This window comes from Cyprinus carpio, chromosome B13 (assembly GCF_018340385.1).
Source record: "Cyprinus carpio isolate SPL01 chromosome B13, ASM1834038v1, whole genome shotgun sequence".
NCBI lineage: Eukaryota > Metazoa > Chordata > Actinopteri > Cypriniformes > Cyprinidae > Cyprinus > Cyprinus carpio.
In genome coordinates, this window is record NC_056609.1 from 1956959 (window position 1) to 1983303 (window position 26345).

General features: G+C 37.1%; 2 protein-coding genes and 1 long non-coding RNA gene across 3 annotated transcripts in view; all 3 read right to left on the reverse strand.

The window, feature by feature from the left end:
• Positions 1-2458, reverse strand: part of LOC109100429 (cAMP and cAMP-inhibited cGMP 3',5'-cyclic phosphodiesterase 10A-like) — a 119819-nt gene extending 117361 nt beyond the window's left edge. The window contains exon 1 of the mRNA XM_042736234.1: positions 2156-2458. The gene's annotated coding sequence lies outside the window, so the exon portion shown is untranslated. The remainder of the gene's footprint in view (positions 1-2155) is intronic.
• A 7269-nt stretch (positions 2459-9727) lies between these two features.
• On the reverse strand, positions 9728-17243 carry LOC109076027 (T-box transcription factor Tb). Its single transcript, XM_019091851.2, has 8 exons — positions 16716-17243; positions 16003-16267; positions 15725-15859; positions 15562-15623; positions 14871-14932; positions 14466-14642; positions 13787-13916; positions 9728-10379 (listed from the first exon to the last, which is right to left on the reverse strand). Exons 1-8 carry the CDS (start codon positions 16919-16921, stop codon positions 10109-10111), a joined length of 1308 nt encoding a protein of 435 aa, XP_018947396.1. The 5' UTR covers positions 16922-17243; the 3' UTR covers positions 9728-10108.
• A 3957-nt stretch (positions 17244-21200) lies between these two features.
• LOC122139372 overlaps positions 21201-26345 on the reverse strand; it is a 10329-nt gene continuing 5184 nt past the window's right edge. Inside the window, exons 4-5 of the long non-coding RNA XR_006156230.1 lie at positions 26067-26183; positions 21201-23852 (exon numbers count right to left, since the gene is read on the reverse strand). This is a non-coding gene — a long non-coding RNA (uncharacterized LOC122139372). The remainder of the gene's footprint in view (positions 23853-26066; positions 26184-26345) is intronic.

The following is a 26345-nucleotide window of genomic DNA, read 5'->3' on the forward strand; positions in this document are numbered from 1 at the left end:
ATTTGGTGTAGGGATTAATATCAAAGATGCTTATGGTGATTTTTGTAAGATGCATGCAGCAAACACAATATGAATTAGGATAAAACATTTCCATGTAAAAAATGTGAGAGGCTTACATTCTTAAAAGGCTCACATCAGTTCAGTGCACTGCATCCATAGACAGCTATGCTAATATGATGCATATAAATGCAATGTGTTGTGATGCCATGATACTATGAAAGAATCCAGTGTTTATAATGTATTCAAGCAATTCTTGACATTTCGTGCTTGACAAGGAATGATGGAATTCATGCTGTGGGAGCCAAAGTAGGCTCCTATGTGCTTTCTTGTACTCCACCTCCAAGTCGTTCTCTTTCTCATGCATGCCATGTGGTCTTAAAATACAGCAGTTTACTCAAAAGTGTTAGGACTCTGACAGAATAACGTAGCTGTATGACAAAATTCAGTGCAAAATCCATACCAGTTCACTTCTACTTATAGTCTATATTAAATACTAGTAGTTTTAATGCAGTTGCAATGTATTTTTGCTGTTACTATATCGGACAACTATATGATGAAGATGTTTGTGAAAGTGTGTGATTGGAAGTATGAGTTATGTGATTTTGCATGCAGCAAGAGGCGGGTTTTTGAAGTCAGCATCTGTGTTTCCTCTCACTCCTTCATCACTCTGAGCGGGTTTCTCTCGTGAGTGAGTAAATGGAAAACATGTAGTGGAGCTGGAACTGAGCGATCACAGAACATTATGCCACTCGACTCCTGTATGCTGCTCGAACCCCAGCTTTCAGTCACTGAATTGCTTGTTGACAAACAAAGATTGATGCTGATCATCACAATCAGTACAACAACCTTCTTGCCAAAAATGTGATTGGAAGCTGTAAAATAAAGTTTCCAAAAAGCAATCATACAATGCTTGGCTTGTAACATTATTACTAAAAAGACCTGGCAACCACAGTTACATGCGATTTACTTTATCTACACTCCTGTCAGTCCATTTGTTTTCTAATTTCAAAATGTCCTTATTATATTACTAATACAAAAGGTGGTTAAAGTATCAATAATTTCTGCCTACTGGATTCAGAGGAACATATCTGGGGGAAAATAAGAGGTACATTTTTGAAATACTGTTATGTTTTGGCTTGTACCTTCTTGGGGTCTCTAAATGAGACCCCAGGTCAATCTCAACAATGGCTTTGAAATACTGCGTAAACTGCATGTTGTTAATGTATGTGCTGGTGCAGTCCAAAATTTTCTGAAATGACCCCACCATAAGAAGCCAGTATAAGGATGGAGGAATTAGCTCATACCTTCTTGAACGGAATCCTCGCCGCCGCCGCCACCACCGTCGTCTGGAGTTTTCCGTTTTTTTCTTCGTTGTTGGTGTTATGTTGTGAGGTTTTCTGTTTTGTGTTTTTTTTTTTGTCTAAAAGGGTATATGAGGGGGGGCGATAAGCACTCACTTGTCTGGACAAGCACATACAATTGGCAAGATGTTGACAGTTGAAATCTTCACAAAGCACGATCCCCATTCATTCAGGCGTCCACAGTTTCCAATTCTCTCCACTACGAGACAAACGCAACGCGAGCAAAAGTTGGCATGGTGCGCGAGTGATGCTGCTGCTAAAGCAATATGTGAATTACAAAATTAAAAAAAAAGGGGAAAAAATACCAAAAACCCTCAAATATGTTAAGCTTAGGGCTTAAAGCATAAGAAACACGCACGGATTTTCCTCTCACAAATGAGAGATGTTGCTACAAAAGTGATTTGCGCATCACGTGTTCCCGGGATTATACTGAAGCAGAAAAGCACGCATCCCCGACAGTTTGCAACTCAAATCGCGCTCGTCTCTTCGCAGAAGCACGAACACCCAGGGTGTTGTTGACCATGTTTTTGTGATACACATCAGTAGTAGCATTTTCAGATATGCTGGATATCGCAATAACCACTGTGTCCAGCTGCCAGTCAGTCGAGATCGCCTTACAGCTGGTGAACTTCTTGTGAAGGAGCTACAAAGACTCACCGTTGTCTGCCACTCAAGTCTGCGCAAAAACAAGGCTTATCTAGGGAGAGTTTCTTTTTTTCTGTCTGGGTCCAGATTAGAGCGCCAATAGACCAACAACTCGTCAAATAATGGACGGACAGAACAAAAAACTGTACCTTTGCTCTTATACAGAGATCATCTGTCCAGCGATGCATTAGCGATGTTCGCCTTATGTTGAGCACGCTCTTCTCAAAACTTCTTAGTCCGGTTGCTAGGAAACCGCGAAGTGACCAAACGTTCATGATTTTTGCGCTCTCTTGGATGTAAGTGGCTTAAACTTTGCGCAGAGGTAGTTTTCGTAGCTTTTCGAGCGTAATCGTTCTGTGTGTGTTTTGGTGGCACGAAACAGTTCAAGAGTTCTGTATAAATAAAGGCTCCATCATCAGCAGCAGCAGCATCAGCAGCAGGACTCTAGCGTTTCCATTTAAGAGACAGATGACGTCAGTAGCCTCCTCCGCAAATGCTGCCAATGCTACAGTTTAGATTGACTCAAATGATGAACCCTAAACCTGTGCTGGCCCCCAAAGCCAGAATTTGATAGAAAACAGTCCAAGAAAAGTTAAGCAAAGAAAGTTACCACCGGTCAGTTACTTTGTTTGCAGCACCGGGGCTATAATTTAAACATGTTTTAGGTCTCACGTGAGGAACTGTAGCCTACAGTAAATAGTTATTTTGAACTGATAACAGGTAGCCTAATGCTTAATCAGAACAAATCTTAAGGCAAGGCATGAATAATAATACAGTAATAATAAGGCAACACATGCACTCATAATTGCTACAGTTCCGAGTTTCTGCTAGACCCTCACTTTTTTTTTCTTTCCCAGAAAAACGCACAAGACATATTTATTAATGGATTTGCATGGCCAGTTGCGTCACTGCAACCAACGTCACCTCAGGATTTTAGTGGCGAGTAATGACAGCTGTCACAGCGTCACCTGAGCTGTTGCCATTTGTGTGTGTGTGTGTGTGTGTGTGTGTGTGTGTGTGTGTGTGTGTGTGTGTGTGTGTGTGTGTGTGTTTATATTTATTTTTATTTGTCTTGTTGTTGTTGTTGATATTGTAAGGATAACAATTAAGACATGTTCACCAGTTCAGTCAGCGTGAACACCTGTTGAGGCGCAAAGCAGCAATCATGTTTCAATAACTACGAAACTGCATATTCGTGCGTTTTAACAGGTGTGGCTTATTGTATGCGACTGTTGGGCAAATCATTTCTGATCTTTAGCAACAGTCTAGTCGGAGATACTATTCTGAAAATTAAAAAAAAAAAAAAAACTCTAATAAAAGCCACTGCAGTGTAAAGTGGACATAATACACATTCGTAACTCTAAATTTTGTATTTAACAGATTGCATTGTAATTTTCTGCAAGATGACTATCGCAGATCACTCTAGCACTGCGAGTGACGTGCGCCTTCAGTGTTTTCTATGGGCAAACAGGCTGCGAGAGCTCCCCCCATTCACTGCAGCTCTATTGACGTCAGAGCTGCTTGCGTCAATGCTCTCTCTTTGACAGAAAGAATTTTCCCCCCTTGGATCCTAATAGGATTATTATTGAAAAATGCCCACAGGCCTTTTCAATGCTAGTAAAACGACATTTTCTGCCTCTCGTTTGAAGCATTATTAAAATGTGAAATATAATAGGCTATTGAAATGTGAAATATAACTATAATGTATCTAGTCTGTGTGAAATATGTTCTAGATCCACATGTAGATAAGAAATCTACTATTCACAATATACAATACAATATATAAAATTAAAAACTAAGGCACAAAACATCAATACCTTATGAGTAAATGCCTTATGTTTTTCCAAGTAGGGGGTCAGCATATTTCCCCACCCCCCTTTGAGAGCACATTAGAAAGCAGAATTAATCCTTCCCGTGTTTGTGCAACAAAAAGCTATGAAGTCAATTGGGTTTTGAGGCTTGACTACTCTCCAGTGCTGCACCATACTCTTGTTTGCTATATTGACCAGTTCATAAGTGATTTGCAAACTAGCCTATCCTTTGTTCATAATTCTTAGCAGTAGTCTAATTAAGTTCATATTCTGAACATAAATACTACCCCACTGACTGCAGTTAATTAGTTAATTTCACAGATTTTCCAGACAGGCTTTCAGTCTGTTTATTAAGCCCAAAATATAATTATGTTTTTTATGTGGACGCTTACTATAAAGTTTCACCTTTGCCAATGTCTATGCTATTTCTCTCCAGAAATTATGAGCAATAAAAATGCTGTTGCGGTCTCAAATAGTTTGTTGTTGTTCTGTCTTTTTTCCCCACTGTGGTGGTTGGGTGCATGTGCAAGCTGAGCTTACAGAGAACACGCATTCAGAAAAACCTAATGTACATCACGCATATTTTGTGCATACTATGCTCAGTAGTAAACCATGCAATTGACCCTTCACAGGGAGTTTGATTGACAGACGATCTGACCAATCACAATGCCGAATCTGCTATTTTTGTCCAACAAACAAACCAGACAGGAGAGAAGATTAACATTGGTGGACTTCAACTTGAAAAATTGTGTGTATTGACGCCTTTCCTCAGTCGAAACAAGATACCTTCTGATGTTCATTCATGATTATTTCATACTATAACTAGGAAGAGATCAGTTCATGTGCCACTTGAACTGAAGTGCTACGGCAATCTGTCACAACACATTAAAGAGGCACAAAATGTTATTTATCATTTGAATTTCTTAAAAAAATGACAAAATTTGAAAGCTGAGATTTTGTTTCATACCTAATGTAACCTGCTCTGTCTTTTCTCTAGTCTCTGTCGGCATATTCTCAGTTTGCTCATTTGAGAGAGGATGTGCCTGTTCATTGGACAGGCATCCGCACAAGCCCTCACGTGATCGTCATGACTCCACACACATGCCGTGAGATTGTAGTTGGGGCAAATAATTGCCCAGCGCCAGCTCTGCCAACAGAAGGTGGGAACACGAACTGCAAATCCTAGTGGCTATTTAGAGTTTATCATGGAAAATGGATCGATCTGAAGCTCTTCGGTCCTCCTCACCTTCTCTACCTCCCCATAAGGAATGCATTCTGATGATTAGGCAACAATCTGGCACTGAGGTAGGTGCAAAAGATGCTAATGTATTATATCTTCTTGCTCCCCTCTCTCTCTTCAATGATACGCAACAATCAGAATTAGGATGCCAATGGGAAGAACCCCATTTAGTTTATGCAGGAGCTGACAAGGAAACTCCAATGAAGGAGGAGTTTCCTTCAAATACTCTTGTTACTATAGTATTAAGTGCAGCCAGGATTGTTGGCTTGCAGTCTTCATTGCCTGATCCAGCTCCTGTTGAGGGTGTCTGGGAAGGCATGGCACACACTAATTCTCCATAACATAACACATATCATATCATATCATATCATATCATATCATATCATATCATATCATATCATATCATATCATATCATATATCAGCAGCTTTGGCTGCTCTCTTTCAATTGACATGCGATGTGGAAGAGGTCATGTTTTGGCTATTTTATGTCATAGACAAATATGGCGGGCACAAACTGCTTTGACTGATGCCATAAGAGGTAAACTAATGAGCCGGTGGTGCCTGTTCATGTCTTTCATTAAGACTCTCAAGAGGTGCTGGATAGGTCTGAGCACTCACACACAATGAGAGAAACTGTCCAGCAAGCCTGTAACAAACTTTCTATATGCAACAACCTGCTTGGTCTATGCACACAAGTGGTGTTTCAGCTGTTATTGAGGGTCATCAAGGGCACTGTATAATAACCCATACTGGTGGAAGGGGTAGAGAATCTCTTACAATAAGGAACGATTTTAAAGATGCCTTTCAAAGCACAACAGACTGGATTTTATTAAACTTATTTGAAAAATGACGATGGGCATCGGTCCATTCTCGACCTCAGGCACCTCAACCAATACTTGAAAATTATTATATTCAAAATGATTCATACGAAGATATTAATGCAGTCCATAAGTGCAGGAGAATAGTTCACATACCTGGATTTAAAAGTTGCCTATTTTCATGTCCTGTTTGCCCAGAGCACAGGCCCTTCCTTCACTTTGCTATTCAAGGCTAGGGCTTTCAAGTCAGGGTTCTACCATTTGGCCTGTCATTAGCACCAAGAGTCTTAATGCAGTCACCCTAGCTCCCCTTCAGTTACACAGAATCAAAATCCTGCCATATCTGGATGGTTGGCTAATTTGTGCTCCTCCCTAGGGCAGGTGATTCAGAATATGGAGGAAGTTCTGGCCCATATTCAGTTCCTACAGGGAATTGGAAGAAGAGCAGTCTCCAGCCCAAACAGCAGGTAGATTTATTGGGTCTGCATTTCAGTTATATCATGATAAAAGCATGTCTCACTCCCCAAAGAGTAGACAGCCTGGTAAAAGCAATAAATCACTTCCAGACAGGGAAGCTTGTGACAGCCTAAGGGTCCAGAAATTGTTAGGAATTATAGTGGCAGCATCAATAGTATTGCCCTTAGGCCTGCTGAGGGCACACCCTATACATTGATGGTTCAATTATTTTTGCCTTCATCTGAAAGAAGACTGAAGGAAGAGACTGTTTGTGTCACAGGCCTGCACGCTGACCTTCATCCCCTGGAGGGATGAGATCTTCCTTCACAGGGGAACCCCACTGGGCAATCTTCCCCACAGGAGATCAGTGATCACACTGGACGCATCACTGACAGGTTGGGAGGGCATTTGGGAGAGCAGGTCAGAACATATGAATGTGCTCAAACTGAGGGCTGTTCATCTTGCTCTGAAAGCATTGTTACCATTTGTATTCCACAAATATGTACTGATAAGAATGGACAGTAACTCTGCAGTTAACCACATAAATCACCAAGGAGGAGTGAAATCACAAAGATGCCTTCAGGTGGCAACCGATCTTTTACCATGGGCATGGCATGGCAACACCTGTCCTCACAATCCACATTCCAGGTAGAGCAAACAGTGTGGCTGGTATTCTGTCCAGGATGGGGCCTCTCCCAGGAGAGTGGTCGACAGACTTATTGTACACTTTTCCCCTCTTTCCTCAGAGCCCTCATTTCCTTCAGAGGGTCACAGAAGGTCATTACACAATTCTGCTACTGTAGTTCCTCCCTATTGGCCAGGAAAGCTATAGTTTCTAGATATCATTTAGGTCATCGTGAAAAAGGGCCCCTGCAGAGCCCGTCCCTCAACAGCTAGATGAAACTGTGCATAAGGCTCTTAACAATGCTAGAGCCCCATCTACATTAAATGGCAACTAGACCAAGACAAAGGAGCCAGTACAATCAAGGTATATACCTTATCTATTTCTGCATTTCATCGCGGGGGAGGTTGATGGCCAGCCATTACACCGACATCCCTTGGAATGCCAGTTTCTGAAGGGAGTTCATAGTTTGTGTCCAAGCCGCACTTTACGGGCACCAAATTGGGACTTGCCTCTCATATTAGACTCTCTCACTAAGTCCCTTTATGAACTAATGGCTGATGCAGACTTTAAAGCTTTGTCCCTGAAGACAACTTTCCTCATGGCTTTTTACTCTGCTAAAAGGGTAAGAGAATTGTGTGCTCTATCCATTAGCCATGACTGTCTACACTGGAAATCAGATGGCACAGGGGTGTCACTCTGGACTAACCCTGCCTTTTTGCCAAAAGCGATTAATCCTCAGTAAAAATCAAGTGCTAGAGATTAGGGTTTCAACCCCCTTCTTCCTCACTGACAGAACAGGAGGGTTTGCTCACCCTTTGTCCAGTACGGGCATTACGCACTTATGTAAGTGTTACTCTCATTCTCAACTTTTTGTTCACTATGTACACTTCATTTACAGCGATATCGTTGACTTGATTTCAAATTATTGCACAGATACTATTTAAACTGAACTGAGCTGCATGATGACATCACTGAATTCAGTGATGAACTGCCTTTAACTGTCATTTTGCATTATTGACACACTGTTTTCCTAATTGATGTTGTTCAGTTGCTTTGACTCAATCTTTTTTGTTTAAAGCGCTATATAAATAAAGATGACTTGACTTGACTTGACTATGTAAAGACAAGGCTAGGGTCACCACTAGTCTAACTACTTTATGGGCTGCACTAAAGTGAGTTCAGGTGAAGTATGTTTTGTGTGGCAGCATCATGGTCTATGGCATGTACATTGACAAAATTTACAGAGTAAATGTGACTAGTGCAACACCTGCTCCACTGCGTACTGTTCACTACATTTACATTTATGCATTTAGCAGACGCTTTTATCCAAAGCGACTTACAGTGCATTCAGGCTATACAATTTTTTTTTTTATCAGTATGTGTAAAATTAATTGTTTTACTAAGTGTAAAACTAAGTGTCTTAGTGTTCACGAAGTCCATAAGCGGAGCATGTAAGGCTGGGCAATCCCTTGGCTACGAGTAGGATATTAAGGGGGCTTAGGGCAAATTAATGGCACAAAACTGGACAAAAATGCCACGACACAATTAAACTAAATTTATTAACGTCTGTCACAAATAAAGTGAAAATGAAATAAAAAGTGCTGACTGCATTAATTTTAGATATGGTCATGTAGCATCATATATTTTTACATATTTTGGGGGGGGTTTATTGTATATGCTACAAAGTTTATGGCATTTGATCATTAATAAATCATGAAAAATGAAATCATGTCTTTGAAGCATGTAAAGTAGGACACTCTGGCATTCTTTTAATGTTAAATATGTAAAAAACAGTTTTGTGATTTCTGAATATTTTTGCTATCCTGCCATCCTATGGACAATCATAATAATTAAAAGAAAGATTAGAAACACACCAGTTCATCATTATCTGTAACTGAGCTTATGTTTTTCATATTGCATTAATTTTAGTCATCATTAGTACCATTATATTTAACTGAACAACACATTAGTTACTATTATTACTAATAATATTGTACTGCCTTTCTCGTAATATAATTCTGATTGTACTATAATTTGTTTAGACACTGAGAGAATAGAAGTAATCAGCTTGATTTAATTTTTTTTATTTTTATTTTTTATTAAAATCACTTACTTAGTTCTTAGAGACCACAGTATTTTTCCTGTGTTGACATTGGAAAGGTTTGGCAATCTGTCATGTTTCCCTCTGGCCCCACTGTTAAATGACTGGAGTGTCTGAAGATGGATGCAATTCCTCACCTAAGTGAGTGGAATTTTCACATGAGAGAAGAGAACACAGCGTTGACTTACTGGGTGCAGAATCACTTATAAAATCCTGGGGGAAAAAAACTTGTTTATAAAGATAGGTTCAATATTTAGTTTTAATGGACACAGCATGACTATATTGATGTTAGTATAAAAGTTTTTTTATAAAATGTATAGTATTTACATGCATGCAGTTCTATATATAAAAGTTTTTTTTTTTTTTCTTTTTACAGAATAATAGCTCTAATTACTTTTTTAAATCAGTTGACATATTTATATATTTACAACTCAAATAAATTCAAACTGAGATATTTTATTTTTTATATTAAATGTTTTTTTTTTTTTGCAGTGATGTTCATGTTTCATTTTTATTTATTTATTTATTTTGTTATGTTATGTTTTAATTTGTTTTGTTTTGTATTAACTTATTTAATTTATGTTATAACTTTAAATTAAACATGCAGCAAGAAAAACAGTTGTTAAATAAATTTACAGAAATGTGTTTAATAATGCAAAGTACTTTTTCATTTTTATGCATTCTGAATTCCAATCTAAAAATGAAAAAAAAAAACTTTACACTTTTTACGAAAGATTGTCTGCTCAACTGTGCACATACAGTATCCTTCAAAAAATATATAAATAACTGTTATGTACAATATGCCATAAAATAATGACTTGCATATTTAAAAGCCTTACATAGTACTTGATGCAATCATATTGACAAAACATTGTTTACAATTGTGAGTTTTTATAGGAAGATTTTGGTTAGGTTAACATATGCTTTAGTTTTGTATACAAATCCTGAAATTAGTTTTGTATATAAAGCTAGTATGTTGATGTCAAAAACTATTGCATGAAAGCAATAATAGATGAACATGGCTTTAATTTAATCCGTAAGGTGGATGTCCTATAAGGAGGGTGATGTGACTTGGGTCCAGGCTGTAGGAAGGCGTAGGTGTGCGGAACTGTCATATTGTGAAGCCTCGTGCACCTCAGGCACAGCAGTGGAGTCATATAAAGGAGAGCCAGAAGAGGGCGCTGTGGCCGGATGAGCCAGGCTGCTGTAGTGACCGGCAGAGCCGCGGAGGAACTGGGAGCCCAGACTGCTGCCTATACTTCCAGTCTGAGACACTGGGGTCAAAGGAGAGTTCCCTACGGACCACAGGCTGGTGTACTGACTGCAAACAGGAAAACAAATAATAATAATAAGCTTTCAGTTCTATACAACATCCCATTAATATGAATTTAACAACCTAGTGGAATATAGTATTCATCAGAGTATGGGCTTTCAAACTAGAAACACACAGGAGTATGGAAAAGTGTGCTTGGGTGTCCGCAGGAAAACTACTAGAGCTAGAGCTTAATTTTTAACCTAATGATTAAACCCTATAAAGCTTACTGTATCATATTAGTTACACAACATTCCAAGGGGTCTAATGATCAGCATGTCCAAAACCTTGTTGAAAAGCCTATTGGACACATCTCATTGACAGGCCTTTAGTATACAGTGATTGTAAAACATCCCCCTTCAGCCAGTGGTACATGTCTTTTTTATTTTAAGTAAACATAAGAAAAACTTTTGTGTTTAAATAAGATGAACATTTACTGGACTGAAGCAAAGCAGATTTACTTGATTAGTCATACATTATTTTATTATGATTATTATATATATATATATATTTTTAGAAACATGGGCATCAAATATGATACAGTTTTGGCTTCATATTCTCCTATACCATACTATAAGATCCACAACAGCCTGATGTATCAAATACGGGGAAAGAAAAAAAAATTTTTCATTCTGTTTTTAAAGACTGGTCCAAAATAAAGACATCAGTCACAACTACGTTATTGATTTATTATTTTTGATCTATCGTGGCCTGGGTTATTAACAGTAAGAATAATACTAAAATAAAACCTTTATACATTACGTGACATTACTTAGATTTTGTCTTGAATGTATTTGAAATGTTTGAGTTCATACTGAGATATTGTTGCAAGCAAGCTCTTCTGAAACTGTAGAAGATACAGGTCCTTCTCAAAAAATTAGCATATTGTGATAAAAGTTCATTATTTTACATAATGTAATGATAAAATTAAACTTTCATATATTTTAGATTCATTGCACACCAACTGAAATATTTCATGTCTTTTATTGTTTTAATACTGATGATTTTGGCATACAGCTCATGAAAACCCCAAATTCCTATCTCAAAAAATTAGCATATTTCATCCGACCAATAAAAGAAAAGTGTTTTTAATACAAAAAAAGTCAACCTTCAAATAATTATGTTCAGTTATGCACTCAATACTTGGACGGGAATCCTTTTGCAGAAATGACTGCTTCAATGCGGCGTGGCATGAGGCAATCAGCCTGTGGCACTGCTGAGGTGTTTGGAGGCCCAGGATGCTTCGATAGCGGCCTTAGCTCATCCAGAGTGTTGGGTCTTGCGTCTCTCAACTTTCTCTTCACAATATCCCACAGATTCTCTATGGGGTTTTTCAGGTCAGGAGAGTTGGCAGGCCAATTGAGTACAGTAATACCATGGTCAGTAAACCATTTACCCAGTGGTTTTGGCACTGTGAGCAGGTGCCAGGTCGTGCTGAAAAAACGAAATCTTCATCTCCATAAAGCTTTTCAGCAGATGGAAGCATGAAGTGCTCCAAAATCTCCTGATAGCTAGCTGCATTGACCCTGCCCTTGATAAAAACACAGTGGACCAACACCAGCAGCTGACATGGCACCCCAGACCATCACTGACTGTGGGTACTTGACACTGGACTTCAGGCATTGTTGACATTTCCTTCTGCCCAGTCTTCCTCCAGACTCTGGCACCTTGATTTCCGAATGACATGCAAAATTTGCTTTCTCCGAAAAAAAAGTACTTTGGGACCACTGAGCAACAGTCCAGTGCTGGCTTCTCTGTAGCAACAGGTCAGGCGCTTCTCTGCGCCGCTGTTTTCTGGTTCAAAAGCACACGCCTGTGCATGATGGCTTGGATGTTTCTACTCCAGACTCAGTCACACTGCTTCCCGCAGGTCCCCCCAAAGTCTGGAATCGGTCCTTCTCCACAATCTTCCTCAGGGTCCAGTCACCTCTTCTCGTTGTGCAGCGTTTTTTGCCACACTTTTTCCTTCCCACAGACTTTCCCACTGAGGTGCCTTGATACAGCACTCTGGGAACAGCCTATTCGTTCAGAAATTTCTTTCTGTGTCTTACCCTCTCAGCTTGAGGGTGTCAGTGATGGCCCTTCTGGGTTAACCTCTTACCCATGATTGCGGTTTTGAGTAATGAACCAGGCTGGGAGTTTTTAAAAGCCTCAGGAATCTTTTGCAGGTGTTTAGAGTTAATTAGTTGATTCAGATGATTAGGTTAATAGCTCGTTTAGAGAACCTTTTCATGATATGCTAATTTTTTTGAGATAGGAATTTTGGGTTTTCATGAGCTGTATGCCAAAATCATCAGTATTAAAACAATAAAAGACCTGAAATATTTCAGTTGGTGTGCAATAATTCTAAAATATATGAAAGTTTAATTTTATCATTACATTATGGAAAATAACTTTTATCACAATATGCTAATTTTTTGAGGAAGGACCTGTACGTGAGATTACTTAAGTTATTCTTAAGGAAAAGCAGGAAACTTAAGCAAAAACCTCCAGTTAAAGGGTTACACCACCCCAAAATGAAAATTTTGTCATTAATCACTTTCCCCCATGTCGTTCCAAACCTGTAAAAGCTTAATTCGTCTTCAGAACACAATTTAAGATATTTTGGATGAAAAAGGTCCAGAGAATTTTGAATTTTGTTTTCAGAATATTGTTTTTAATTTAGAAATCTCAACTGTAATTTTATGAAGAGATGAGAATACTTTTTGTATGCGAAGAAAACAAAAATAATTACTTTATTCAACAATTCGTCTCCTCTGTCTCTCCGCATCACTGCAACGCCATTTTGGAGAATATCCGCTGAACGCAAGCAGCGTACGCTCTTCTGTGTCAGCCGCGCCACAAGGATAAGTTTTCTACGTGCATTTATGCTTTGATTTGAAAGAAAACAGCGCATCCTTGTGGCGCGGCTGACACAGAAGAGCGTAAACTTATTTTTGCCTTCTTCGCGTACAACAAGTATTCTCGTTGCTTCATAGCCTTACGGTTGAACCACTAATGGCAGATGGACTACTCTGACGATGTCTTTCATAGTTTTCTGGACCTTGACAGTGTAATTTACTTGGCAGTCTATGGGACAGTCACAAGCCTCTTGGTTTTCATCCAAAATATCTTAAATTGTGTTCTGAAGATGAACAAAGCTTTAACAGGTTTGGAACGACATGGGGGTAAGTGATTAATGACAAAATTTTCATTTTGGGGTGGAGTATCCCTTTAATCTGTTGTTGTTTAGGAGAAACGAAAGGCACACTAAAGAGATCTTATTTTTGATTTCACCTTCTAATGGAAATGTTATAATAAATAAAAATGTTATAATGTAATAAATTTAAAAAAAAAACAACAACAACAACAAAAAAAAAACACTTTGTTGCAATAAAGTTGTAGTGGAAGTGTGTGATGTGGTAAAAGAGCCTCACCTGGAGTTTGAGTTTGGGGGAGAGCTGTGGCCCATTGGGAGCACACTGGAATGGGAGGACATCTGCAGACTGGACCAGTTATCATGAGATGACAGCATGGACAGACAGGTGGAGCTGTCAGAGTAACTAACTGCAATACAAACAACACAGAATCCAGTCACACAGAATCCAGGCTGAGGCTTCAAGACCCAGTGTGGGTCAGCATTCCACCAACAAACTTCCCCTGTTTATGAGCATCAACTCAAACACAAAAGCTGTAGGAATGTCAGACACTCTGCAGTGAGTAAAACTTGCCTGAGTGGCTCATTAAAGGAACAGTTCACCCAAAAAAGAAGATACTCATTTATAACCCTCATGGAAAAAGTTTAAAGGACAAACTTCAAGCAGAATCTTCAACATTTCATTTTCATTCACTGAAAGCAAAGAGGGGTCAGGTCCAGATCTTGAAATAATACTAGCAATGTAAAGGTTATTCTAATATAAAATTCTGTAAAGATTTCACAGCAAAAAGACACTGTCCCATGACCTGAATGGGCACATTTTTAGAATTACACTAAAAGGTATTGTACTTGCTAAAAGTGCCTTTATGGTTGATAAAACTATAACTAAACTGTGGTTTTACAGAATTTGCATGTGTGGAGTTTAGCAGGGACTGTAAGATCTGGGAGGGGGAGCTTACTGGGAGAGGTCGTCCGGTGGGAGTATGCGCTGGGGTATGGTGTGGATCGGTGATTTCTCAAAGTAGAGTATCGTTCACAGCCATGGGATGAGGACGAAGACAGAGGGCTGCCAAACTGTGCGTGAGGGTTTGCAGAAGGGCAGAGAGACCCCGTGGCTGGCAGAAACCAGCTACTCACTAGACCAACAATAAAATAAGAGTAAATGGGAAATTCCTTTTGCACATAACTGTAAGAAATTATTATAAAAACTGCTGCACAACATAAACCATTTTTAAAGGTTTTATTTATTTATTTATTTATTTATTTTTGATAGGACCGTAGCTGCACAATATAAACCTTATGAGATCAGCCATCATTTAATAAAGAATTGTGAAATAACTTTAATCCAGTTGAATCACACTTACATTGAGAATAGCCAGACTGTTGACTTTCACTGACATCCTCTATTATGTCCTTATGATCACTTCTGAAAAACAAAAAGAGTATAAAATTATATATCACTGTTTTTCTTTCTTCTTTATTTTCTTTTTTGTTCTTTGTTTTTTATTTATTTTATTTTGTTTTTACCATACTCATCGACAATGTTCACATGGTTCTAACCCGATCACATGAAAGTGCGTATAGCACGAGTTTGTTTCGATTTGACGTAATGTTTATATGCAAAAAATTTACTTTGGCGTGCATATGATACGCAATGGGTAGGCTAAGAGTTGTGGAGTGGGTATTATATGTGTTTGAAAATTTGGTTTTTTTTTGTAGGCGAAGTACTTTTTTTCATATGTAAGTAAAAGTATTTTCTGTTTTTATTTGGTGTACTATTTACCATCTAGGACATTTTAACTGAATTTTATCTTACAAAGTGAAATTCCAACATATTCCCATGAATTCGTTCATCAATCAATTGCTGTACAACAAGATACGTTATGTGTTTTTATACATTTTTATTTTATACTACGACCACTAAAAGTATGTTTATACAAAACATTTTTTTCAAACATCTTAGTTGGAGTTAAAAGTGACAACTAGACACTCATTTATGTACAACAGACATTTAATAAAAAGTTTTATGTATGTATTTATTTATTTTAACCATACCTTTCTTTGGCATCCAGGAAAGCTTTGGCAAATGGGTTGTATTTAATTTTGAGTGCTGTAATCTAAAAGAGAAGATTACGGATGCCATCCAGAGTGTTATTAGGGTTTGCACGTTCATTTGTTAACAAGCTTTATAAAATCAGAGTATAAAAAGACGAGTTACCTCTTCGTTCTGGTAGGCAGTAACTGCTATGAATTGTGTCTCAGGGAACGAGTTAGTGGTGATCATTCTCTGTGGACCACCAACGCGCACGATATGGATACGGGGCTCATACTTGTGAAGCGAGTTCAGCATAATCTATGAAAAACGGGATATATTTTAAACTTTCAGTGCTTTCCTCTGGTAGACAATTTACTGGAAATTTAAATGCTCAAAAATGGTGAAATAAACTTTATTCCACATCTTATTTTAGATTATACATCATATAAATGTCCACGAACCTGACCACTTCCGTTCAGTTTGTTGGTAAGTTTAACTTTGCTAAAGGAGACTGAGGATTTCATCCAGTGCGCACCGAAGTTGGGTGAGTCTGGGTGGATGTAGACGCAGCTCGGCGCTTGTGGCTCGGGTTTGCCACCCGGTACCCATTCACCGTTCACATACTTCCACCTGTGATTGTCTGCTGCCACGAAATCCAGTAAGAAGGAGTACATGGCGTTTGGATCCAGACCGGACACATTCACCTTCAGCACTGGGAACATGCGCCTGATCACAGCAATAATCAGAAACATTTAATAAAGCCTCGTCACGTGTCTCTTTCAAATAAATGAAACCACTCCCACTAAAATTAATTCGGTTAAAAGTAGAATGAGGAGGGGGGAAATATCTGGAACTTAAAGCTGGATTTGGACCTGCTATATGACGTGTTTGTAGGCTACGCTGAAAAAAAATAGGAGCCTAAAAAGTTTTGTAGAAATTTTGTAAGACTTGAATTAATTTATTTTATAAATATTATTTGATATGATAATCTAAGCAAAAAGTTGAGGTAATTACAGAACTTTTTACTTCATTTGATTTTAATTCTACTGCTTTCATTACTAAAATAAATTTTCGTTTGTGCAGCGAATTTGTTTGTAAACATGCTGAAAAAATACAAATAAAAATAGGCTAACAACAACAACAACAATAAATAAATAAATAAATAATAAAATACCTGCCATTCTTGGTCACTATCATTTCATTGGTCAGTTCTTTGAACTTCTGCCAAAGTTCATTTTCATCCAAACTAACTTTAAGGTCCCTTTCTGTTGGATCTCCTTTCTCACTGCCAGCTTGAAGCTCATTCTCCACCGCAGTTAATAAATGATCCACCCGATACTGGATGCTCTTTTCCGAACAGTCACTGGCCTCAGATGCCATTCTGCTATCCAACTGGCTCCAACAAGAGAAAAAAATCCAAACTTCTCGAGCTCTCCAGTCAAAAAATGCCCAAGACTTGAGATGCACCCAATTAAATACTCTCCAGGTAAAACGTTCTCCATGCTTTGCTCAGGAAAGTTCTGATTGGCTGATCTCCGCTTTGATGTGGGCATTCCGGCCAGTTATTGGTTCAGAGATCCAGAGGCCTTGCGTAAATACACATATTCATAGTCACATCGGCACATTTTAATTGTGAAATGTCAACAATTTCCTCCTTACAAAAACGTAATACAAATAATGCATATCAAATTGTAGGTTTGCAATCACTTTAACCGTTAAAACTTAAAATTCAAGTGTAAGATGCAATGCTTTCTGCCGAATGCCACTGGGGAAATGATAAACAAACAAACAAACAAAAATTATTACATTTATTTTATCAAGTATTATTATTATTATTATTATTATTATTATTATTTAAATGCATTGTAATATATATATATATATATATATATATATATATATATATATATATATATATATATATATATATATATATATATATATATATATATATTACAAACAAAAAATAAAATAATAATAAATAAATAAAAGAAATGATACTCAAGCGGTGTAATGTAAGTCCATGCCTAGGTGTTGATGAAAGTTAGATGTTTATGCGTTTAAAGCCCATGGGAATCTCTCTCCTCCAGAGGTGTCAAAAGCGGAGGAAACGGCATCCGACTCGACGCGTTTCAGGACAATGGGCGTTCATAAAATAGCGTCATCTTGGCGACAAAACTTCCGGTAAAAGTTTCTGATTTCATAGTAACAACAAAACTTTTCTCAAATTATTTTTTTTTATAAAGCATTTAAATACCAAAATATGTGTCCTGAGCAACAAATGAAGACAGGCTTCAGTTTTAACATCCATTCAGAGACAATGATTAAAACCACACACTTTTTACTTAGCCTATAACTTATTATGTGCAACAGATCGTTTTAACGACTATAATTTTGTTGAGTAAATATTAAGTGAATAAAACAATGTGATACACAATGCATTTGTGGGTTAAGCAGGAAGTTTCTAATAGTTATCAAATAACAGCATCTTTGACTTGTTTTAAAGTGACAGATCAACACTTTTATGTATAATTCTTCCACATCTTAACGTCACAGTTTTCCACCTGAAACAAAAGAAAACTGCAGTAAACTGTTTTATCATAGAAGTCTAATTTTGAATGATCATTGCTGTTGTATAATTGTGTAGTTGATGGTTCTTTGTATTTTATCATAGAAACAATAGGGTTTATAAAACACATACAGTACCTTTACAGCATGACTAGTATATAAAGGCACATCTGTATATGATAAATGCATATCTCCAGCAGAACTATATGGGGATTCATCTGTGTTTCTCCCAACTGGATGGAGACTACATGCATGAATGAATAATTATAAAGTTTTAAAGCGAAATGATTGACACGTTCCTCAGCACTTTCCTTCACAGTAATTCCTAATCTTGGTGAGAAATGTGTATTTGGATTATCAGTGAAGGATCCTGGGCTCTCAAATGAACCAGGCTCTGTTGCACATCTGGACATCTGAGTTTGGATGTTGTGAGGACATTTATGCTCCATCTCCTCAAAATAAATTAGATGATGTTGAATAATAAATAATCTATAAAAGCACATTATAGGTGGCCCCAACATGATTTGTCGTCATTTATACTTCTAAAGGCATCATTTTTGAAGAGAACAAAAGTGTGAATGGGATTTAAACTTTGGTGGGAGACCATTAATGAACAGCTTGGGTCTACACTCCTCAAAAGGTAATGTTTGTTATGGAGTTTAGTGCATTAATCTTACAGACTACTTTACTTTTTATGATAATTAAATGTTTATTTTCTGTTTATTCTCACATTTGTCAGGATTAATCATCATATACTATATTGCCGGATGCAAAACTAAAGCTTTGGCGTTCTGTCTTAAGTCTTCTTTGAGATTCATGAGGGCTCTGAACAACTAGAAGGTAAGTAATTTAATTTAAGGTAAACTAGTTAAAGAGTAGAAGAAGCTTGTTGTATATTACTAACCAATTCTTTAATGTTGAAACCATCTGTAAATTGCAAACTGGGTTCATTTTTTGCCATAATTCTGCACAAGAAATAAAAAGGCTGATATATATATATATATATATATATATATATATATATATATATATATATATATATATATATATATATATATATATATATATATATATATATATATATATATATAGTTATACATTTAAATAAGATGCTAGACATTGTCACATTTTTCACCTCTGGGTGTCAGCCATCTGAGAGAGCGAAAGGTTGTGCATTAATCTCATTTTGTGTTTAATGTCAATGGTCTGTGACCTGATCGGTGGCTCATCGCTTCTCTGTTATAATGAAAACAGAGAAACAACAACAATGCTGAAATACAAAACCAAACCCTACTTTCAAAAAAAAAAAAAAAAAGCATGCATCTCCACAACAAAACTTCAGATTCACCATTTCATGAACACATAATCCAAATATGTGCACCAAACTGGTAGCACTTACTTCTATTGTTATGCCTGCTTTGGATAAAGGTGTCTTGCTAAATTAATTCTATTAATGTGAATGTAGGATGATAGAAATGTCCTGTACCATAAGAAGCATCTTAGAGCTGACTTTTTCAAGGAAGGTAGACTGCAGACTAGAAAATTTAGGCACTTTGATTTTCTGTGTGAAAACCTATAAAGACAAACACGTACTTCATGTATTGTTTGGTCTAAAGGCTGGTTTAGGTGTTTTATTATTATTAAATATTATTTTTCAGATAATATTTTAGACAATTTTTTTCTTTTTTTCACAGTATATGAATGTATCATTCTTTATGAAAATGTATAGAGCTGGTTTTATATTTTAGGAAGGGGATAAACATGTTTCACAATCCAGTGAGGATGAAAATCCTGTCCTCTTTTTCTCCTTATGGAAAGTCTTGTTCCCTTTGACATTACATTAAATTATGCAGCATAAATAGGGTGTGAACAGTGTTTTGTGTATTCCTTCAGTGCTGATTATTTGTCACTTCCATGGGTTATATCATGACAGCCGAATGTATCAGTCAGAAGACAGAGGTGACAGCACAAGTGCCATCTCTCGCAGTTGCTGTGTTACTCTGTGCACCTCAAAATCTTTCAGGCCACACAGTGTGTCAGCTCACACCGCGAGGTGACAGGATGTGAGTGAGGGAGCCATATGACACATCTGAACTGTTGACATACTGTAGGTGCTTACTGGCACACGTCATTGTATGAATGATGTTAGGTGGACCTCACGTCTACAGCTTCTATACAACAGCAACGACTGCAGTGGTAAAGCTCTGTTTGTATGCAAGCACATTGTAATGTGAGGGGGTGTAACAGGTGTAACATTGTTTGAAAACCCTTTTGAACGAAATGAAAGTGACATTAGATCACACCAAACTGTTTACATGATAAGCCATGACTAATTTTACATGCCTGAACTCTCTCAGTCCAAAATTGGCTATTCCACATATGGCAAAAAATATAATATGTGTATATATAATATGTGTATAAATGTATATTTATATATATGTGTGTGTGTGTGTGTATGTATGATGCTGAAAATTTAACTTTGATCACAGAAATAAATTACATTTTAAAATATATTCAAATAGATAGCAGTTATTTTAAATAGTAAAAATTAGTGCTGTCAAATGATTAATCACACCAAAAATAAAAGTTTTTGTGTACATAATATATGTGTGTTTATTGTGTATATTATGTATATATAAAAACACACACATGCAGCATATATTTTGAAAATATTTACATATATTTACATGTATATATTTATATTCTTATAATTTATATCATATATAAGCATATTTAATATATAAATGTAACATATTTTGCTTAAATATGTACATGCAGGTGTGTGTGTGTGTGTGTGTATATATATATATATATCTATATATATATATATATATATATATATATATATATATATATATATATATATATATAATAAATATACACAGTACACACATATATATTATGTAAACATAAACCTTTATTTTGGATGCGATTAATCGTGATTAATCGTTTGACTGCACTAGTAAGAATATTTCACAATATTACTGCTTTTGCTGTATTTTGGATCAAATAAAAGAAGGCTTGGTGAACAGAAGATAATTCTTTAAAAAACATTATAGTATATATATAGTGCATCTGCGCTTCACTTTTTCCACATTTTGTTATGTTACAGCCTTATTCCAAAATGGATTAAATTCATTATTTTCCTCAAAATTCTACAAACAATACCCCATAATGACAAAGTGAAAGAAGTTTGATTGAAGTCTTTGCAAATTTATATATATATAAACAGGTAAATAAGTATTCACAGCCTTTGCTCAATACTTTGTTGAATAAATAATAAATAATGAATTTAACCAATTTTGGAAATAATTTTTAAGTCTCCCAAATGCTGGTCAGATAAAATGTTTTGCTGAAAAAAATGAAATATTTATTATCTAATGCAATAAAGTATTCAGTTCAAAGGCTAATATGTGTAAAACAGAGACATTTTCTCATAAAAATGTAAAAAAATCTCACGTTTGTCCATGTGATAGATGTCTAGTACCGACTGTGCTTTCTTGTGTGTTGCAGCTGTAAGTGGGCTGCAAGGTTAAGTAATACCCCTGACTGCTGGTTCTTCCCAACTCTTGTCTGCCCGATGTTTGCCATCACACTCCCTCCTCCAGACCAGTGCTCTGTTTGCACACGTCCACAATGACAGGGAGGTGTGAGAAAAACGTGTCTTTCTACAGGTTCCACTGTCATCCCAGCTTCACTGCTCCTTCTCTTCCTCCTCTTCTCTCACCTCCATGCGGTCTGGACTCTGGCAACAACTGTCGTCTTGCAGTCAACTACTTTAACAGCAGTTTTCATATAGCAGGCAGCAAAAATCCATAATATATCCTAGATTTTCAGTAAAAAAAAATTTGACTCCAACAATTCCCATAGTTTTCAGTTAAGCAACATCAACCGCTGGGCACACCTTCAGCCTGTATGGCTTTTTTCACTTCAGTTAAGATTCTTTTAATATCTAAGTTTTCCAATTAAACAAGTCTTCCACAAACCACTGAGGCTTTAGTTTTTCACCTCTAGACTTTTTAGTGATGGATTATTTTCTAGACTTCACAGATCAACACTATTACATATACAGGTCCTTTACTGGTTCTTCTTATCAAAAACATTTTGCATTGTATATGTAATGGAGACCAGGTGGTACAAGGTAGCTGTGCAGGTAAACCTCACTCCCCTGGCCTCGAGAGGTGCACAAGCAACTGACACTAGAAGGCTGTAGTCATTAGCACCATTGTTAGTGTGTCCAGCTCCCGTGCTGGTAATAATTGGTTTGTTCCCTGAGCTGAACTGTTACAGTAGTGCCATGACCCGGGTGAGAGTGAGGTTTAGAGGCGTGAGTGTAACAGAGGCCAGCTCCTGGCTTTAATAGGTGCACTAGCGACTAACATTAAAAAAAAGCTGTGGTCTTTAGCGCTGTTGCAAGTCTGCCCAACTCCCATACTGGCAATCGTCAATTAAATCCACAAGCAGAATCGTTTACAGTGGTGCCATGACCCGGATGATAGGTTTAGTGGCATATGTGTAATGGAGCCAAGCTGGTACAAGATGTTGTGCAGGTAAACCTCAGTTCCCCAGATTTAAGAGGTGTGCTCGCAGCTGATTCTATAAAGACTGCTTCCTTAGTGCATCTGACTCCCATGCTGTCTGTCAATGGTTCAAGTGCCAGTCGGACCGGACCGAGCGGAATTGATTATAATATCAATTAGTAAAATTGCCAGTGCTGGTAGTAACTGATTACATGTGAACTACATTAATTACATTCCAAAAATTAAGAAATGCTCATAATCAGTTTACAGTTACTTCTTTATGGATTACATGATTACAAATTATTCACACAAGGGCAGTAAAGTATGCATGATTCTTTTTTCTTCTTCTTCTTCTCTTTCTAATGTTTTTGTTAATGTAATGCAGGGATCCCCCTGAGATTTAAAGATAATATTTCAATAATTTAACAACACATTTGCATGTTCTCTGATGTTGGTTAATGGTGATACATTTTTTTCTTTCTTTCTTTTTTTATAACAGTAATCCAATTTAAATTTATAAAAAAAAAGTTATGTCAAAAGTAATCTAGAAATAATCCAAAAGTGTTCAGAATACACAAATTAGTAATCTTAATTACATTACTAAATGTAATTTTTAACATGTATGTAATATGTAATCAGTAACAGACTACAATTTGTAAGTAATCTACCCAGCACTGGAAATGCTAATATATAATTTTTCAGAGGTTAAAAAAGTTCTTGATGTTGAAAATAGATTAATTCCGAATGTAAACAGAAAGTAGACCGTTCACAACTACACTGAGTGTGCTTACAGAAGTTACATAACGTATTTAGAACAAACCATATAATCAGTAAATTGTGTAATGAAATCCGTGCTGTCGAGCAAACACTGTAAAGATTTTTTCCCTCTTATAAAAGCCTTTCAGTTCTAAATTTTTTTTTTTTTTTTTTTTGAAAGGAAAACTATTATATCTAGAATTCTTTTTATAAACATTAATTCTCTTTTTAGAAGTTCACCTGTCTGTGGTGTCTATAGTGTAGATGAAAGTGAGGGTTATGTCTGTTTGTGTGTGAGACTGCTGCAGGTGTGCTTGTCTCACTGCTGCTTAATGGGATCACAGACACTGTGGTTTGACACTTACCTCAAGAAACATGAGCTCAGTTTCGTCTTGTCCCAAACTCTGTTTGCCCTGCTGTTGGAAAGCGTTCACCCCTCCTCCACCCACTCTTACTGAGACTGGCATCTGTGAAAAAAGCAGACATACGAATAGACAACAGTTTATATAACAACACCATTTGAGAGCTATTTTTCAGAAAGTTACATTGATTAGCTCGAGCTAAACACACACTGTTCGACTACCAATGCTCAAGTTTGTAAACTTATTTCCTTATGCCATTCCAAGCCTGTGCAGTTTTCTTCTTTTCAAAATGCAAAAGAATATTCTGAAGAATCTTTTTAATTGTTTTACCCATACAACGGAAGTCAGTCAACCCTATTGACTTAGACCTTTGAGACAATGAGACTTTCTTTTAAATTCAATCTTTTAAGTTTACGTTATTGAAAATGGACACAACAAACACAGTGCCTGGTTGACAAGATTGTTCTTTTCTACGTCTCCCAGATTGAGATGGATCTCCACCTTTTTCCCACTTTGCAACATTGCCAAGCCTGGGTGATACGTGTGAGCAACCAACGGAGTAAGCGTAGGATTGCTAATATATTACTAATGATGTGCTACTTCTCAAGAAGAGCCTCAGACACAGCCCAGCTCACACCCGATAACACTGCACACCCGGGTGAGGACACACTTTGTCTGCTGGGTGCAAACTGGCCATACAGAGCGCTGCAGCGCAGGACAGTGTTTCCTCACAGCACTGTGTAGCAGCTAACAGACATGTAACAAGTCCGTAGACCGGCAGAGAGAATGAGAATATTAGAGAAAATTAAGATTATGTTGATGAGTGGTTTTAGCTATGGGTAGAGAGAGAGCAGTAACGTTGGATTCAAAATAAATGCTATGGGGAAAAGAAAAGAAAAAAAGTGGGTGTGTAAGTGGACAAAGATTTTGGAAGAGTTTGTTCCGTATATTTCTCCTTTCAACTCAGTGATGATGGAGCGAGTTTCCTCAGACATATTTGACTGTCCATCCTGAAAATAAAAAGGTGTGAAATTCAACATGGCAGATAGATATTGTGACTCAGCATCTCTCATAGAAACCAAACAATCTGAGGTAAATATAAAAAGAAATAGACTTGAATGTGTAATTTATAGATCTGAAATATTGCTATTTCTGGGCTGAGCTGTAATTACTGTGGCTGTGAAGTTTGACAGGCTATACAGAACTAAGTAACCAGCCAGCCACAGAGAACTATAAGTAACAGTGAACCAGGGGAAATCCTATTGCTCAGAAGTTGCTCTTTCATAGCTCAGGAGATGTTACAAAGTTCTCAGTTAAAATGCCTTAGGAGAGACAAAAATAGGACCAAATGAGACATTTGCTGGTGATAAAGTCAGTGTGGATTAGTACAGTTCAGATAATTTAGTCTTGGAAGAATGTTTTGAAATGTTTGATTTCATATCGAAAATTCTCAATAACTAACATGCGACTTTGGTCTACAGGAGACAAATATGAGATTTCTAAGGTCATCTCCTTATGAGACTATCTATCTATCTATCTATCTATCTATCTATCTATCTATCTATCTATCTATCTATCTATCTATCTATCTATCTATCTATCTATCTATCTATCTATCTATCTATCTGTCTGTCTGTCTGCATGTATGTCCGCCCGATAGATAGATAGATAGATAGATAGATAGATAGATAGATAGATAGATAGATAGATAGATAGATAGATAGATAGATAGATAGATAGATAGATAGATAGATAGATAGATAGATAGATAGAGACTTTTTCTTTTTGCTGGGAAAGGTTATTTAAGGTCCAGAGCTCTTTTCCAAACAGTTTAACTCTTTCCCTGACCTCCGGCATCATGTGACATCCCAGGCCAAATTGGTCAGTCTCTATTGTGTGTGAAATGAATTAGACATTCTCCCCTGGGTGATGTTTGTCCATGATGTGCTGACTGAAGGAGATCCTCCTCCACTACTGAGCGGGAGGGGGGTCCTGTTTGGTCATCTCACTGCTACGTGAACAATCAATTCTCTTTTCCCATAAAGTTGAGGTTAAACTGGCTTCCAGCAGAAGGTGTGTTTGTGTAAGGCCAGCAGGGCAAACAGCATGGGGAGCAAGGATAGTTGCAGGCCTTTTCAACTCTGGCAGCATTTTAAATAGTCTAAATAGAAGTTGTTATTATTATTATTGTTTTTTTTTAAACGTTTTTGTAAGAATAAGTAAGACAAGCATAGCAAACAAAGAAGGGGAAAGGCAATTGAATTCTACATTCATCTGAAGTGTTGTGGCCAGTGACTGACTGAATGAGCATAAGCTTACATGTTTGTGTTGAGCTGTGGAGTCACCAGGTGTGATCGGGAAGTTTCGAGAGAGACCCAGACTTCTGTTTCAGCAGAACCTCAAGAGTCACATCTGAGCTGGAATTACTGATGTGTTCTTCCAGCATGAACAACAGTAACAAAAAATGAGAATCCAAAATTTTCCAGATTTAAACTTAAGTAGCGAAGTTTTCCATGAATCAGTTCAAAGAGTCAGTTTCAATTAATTGATCCACAGCTCAGTCCAATTTTGTTTAGTTATCTTTCTCTCACAAAGATA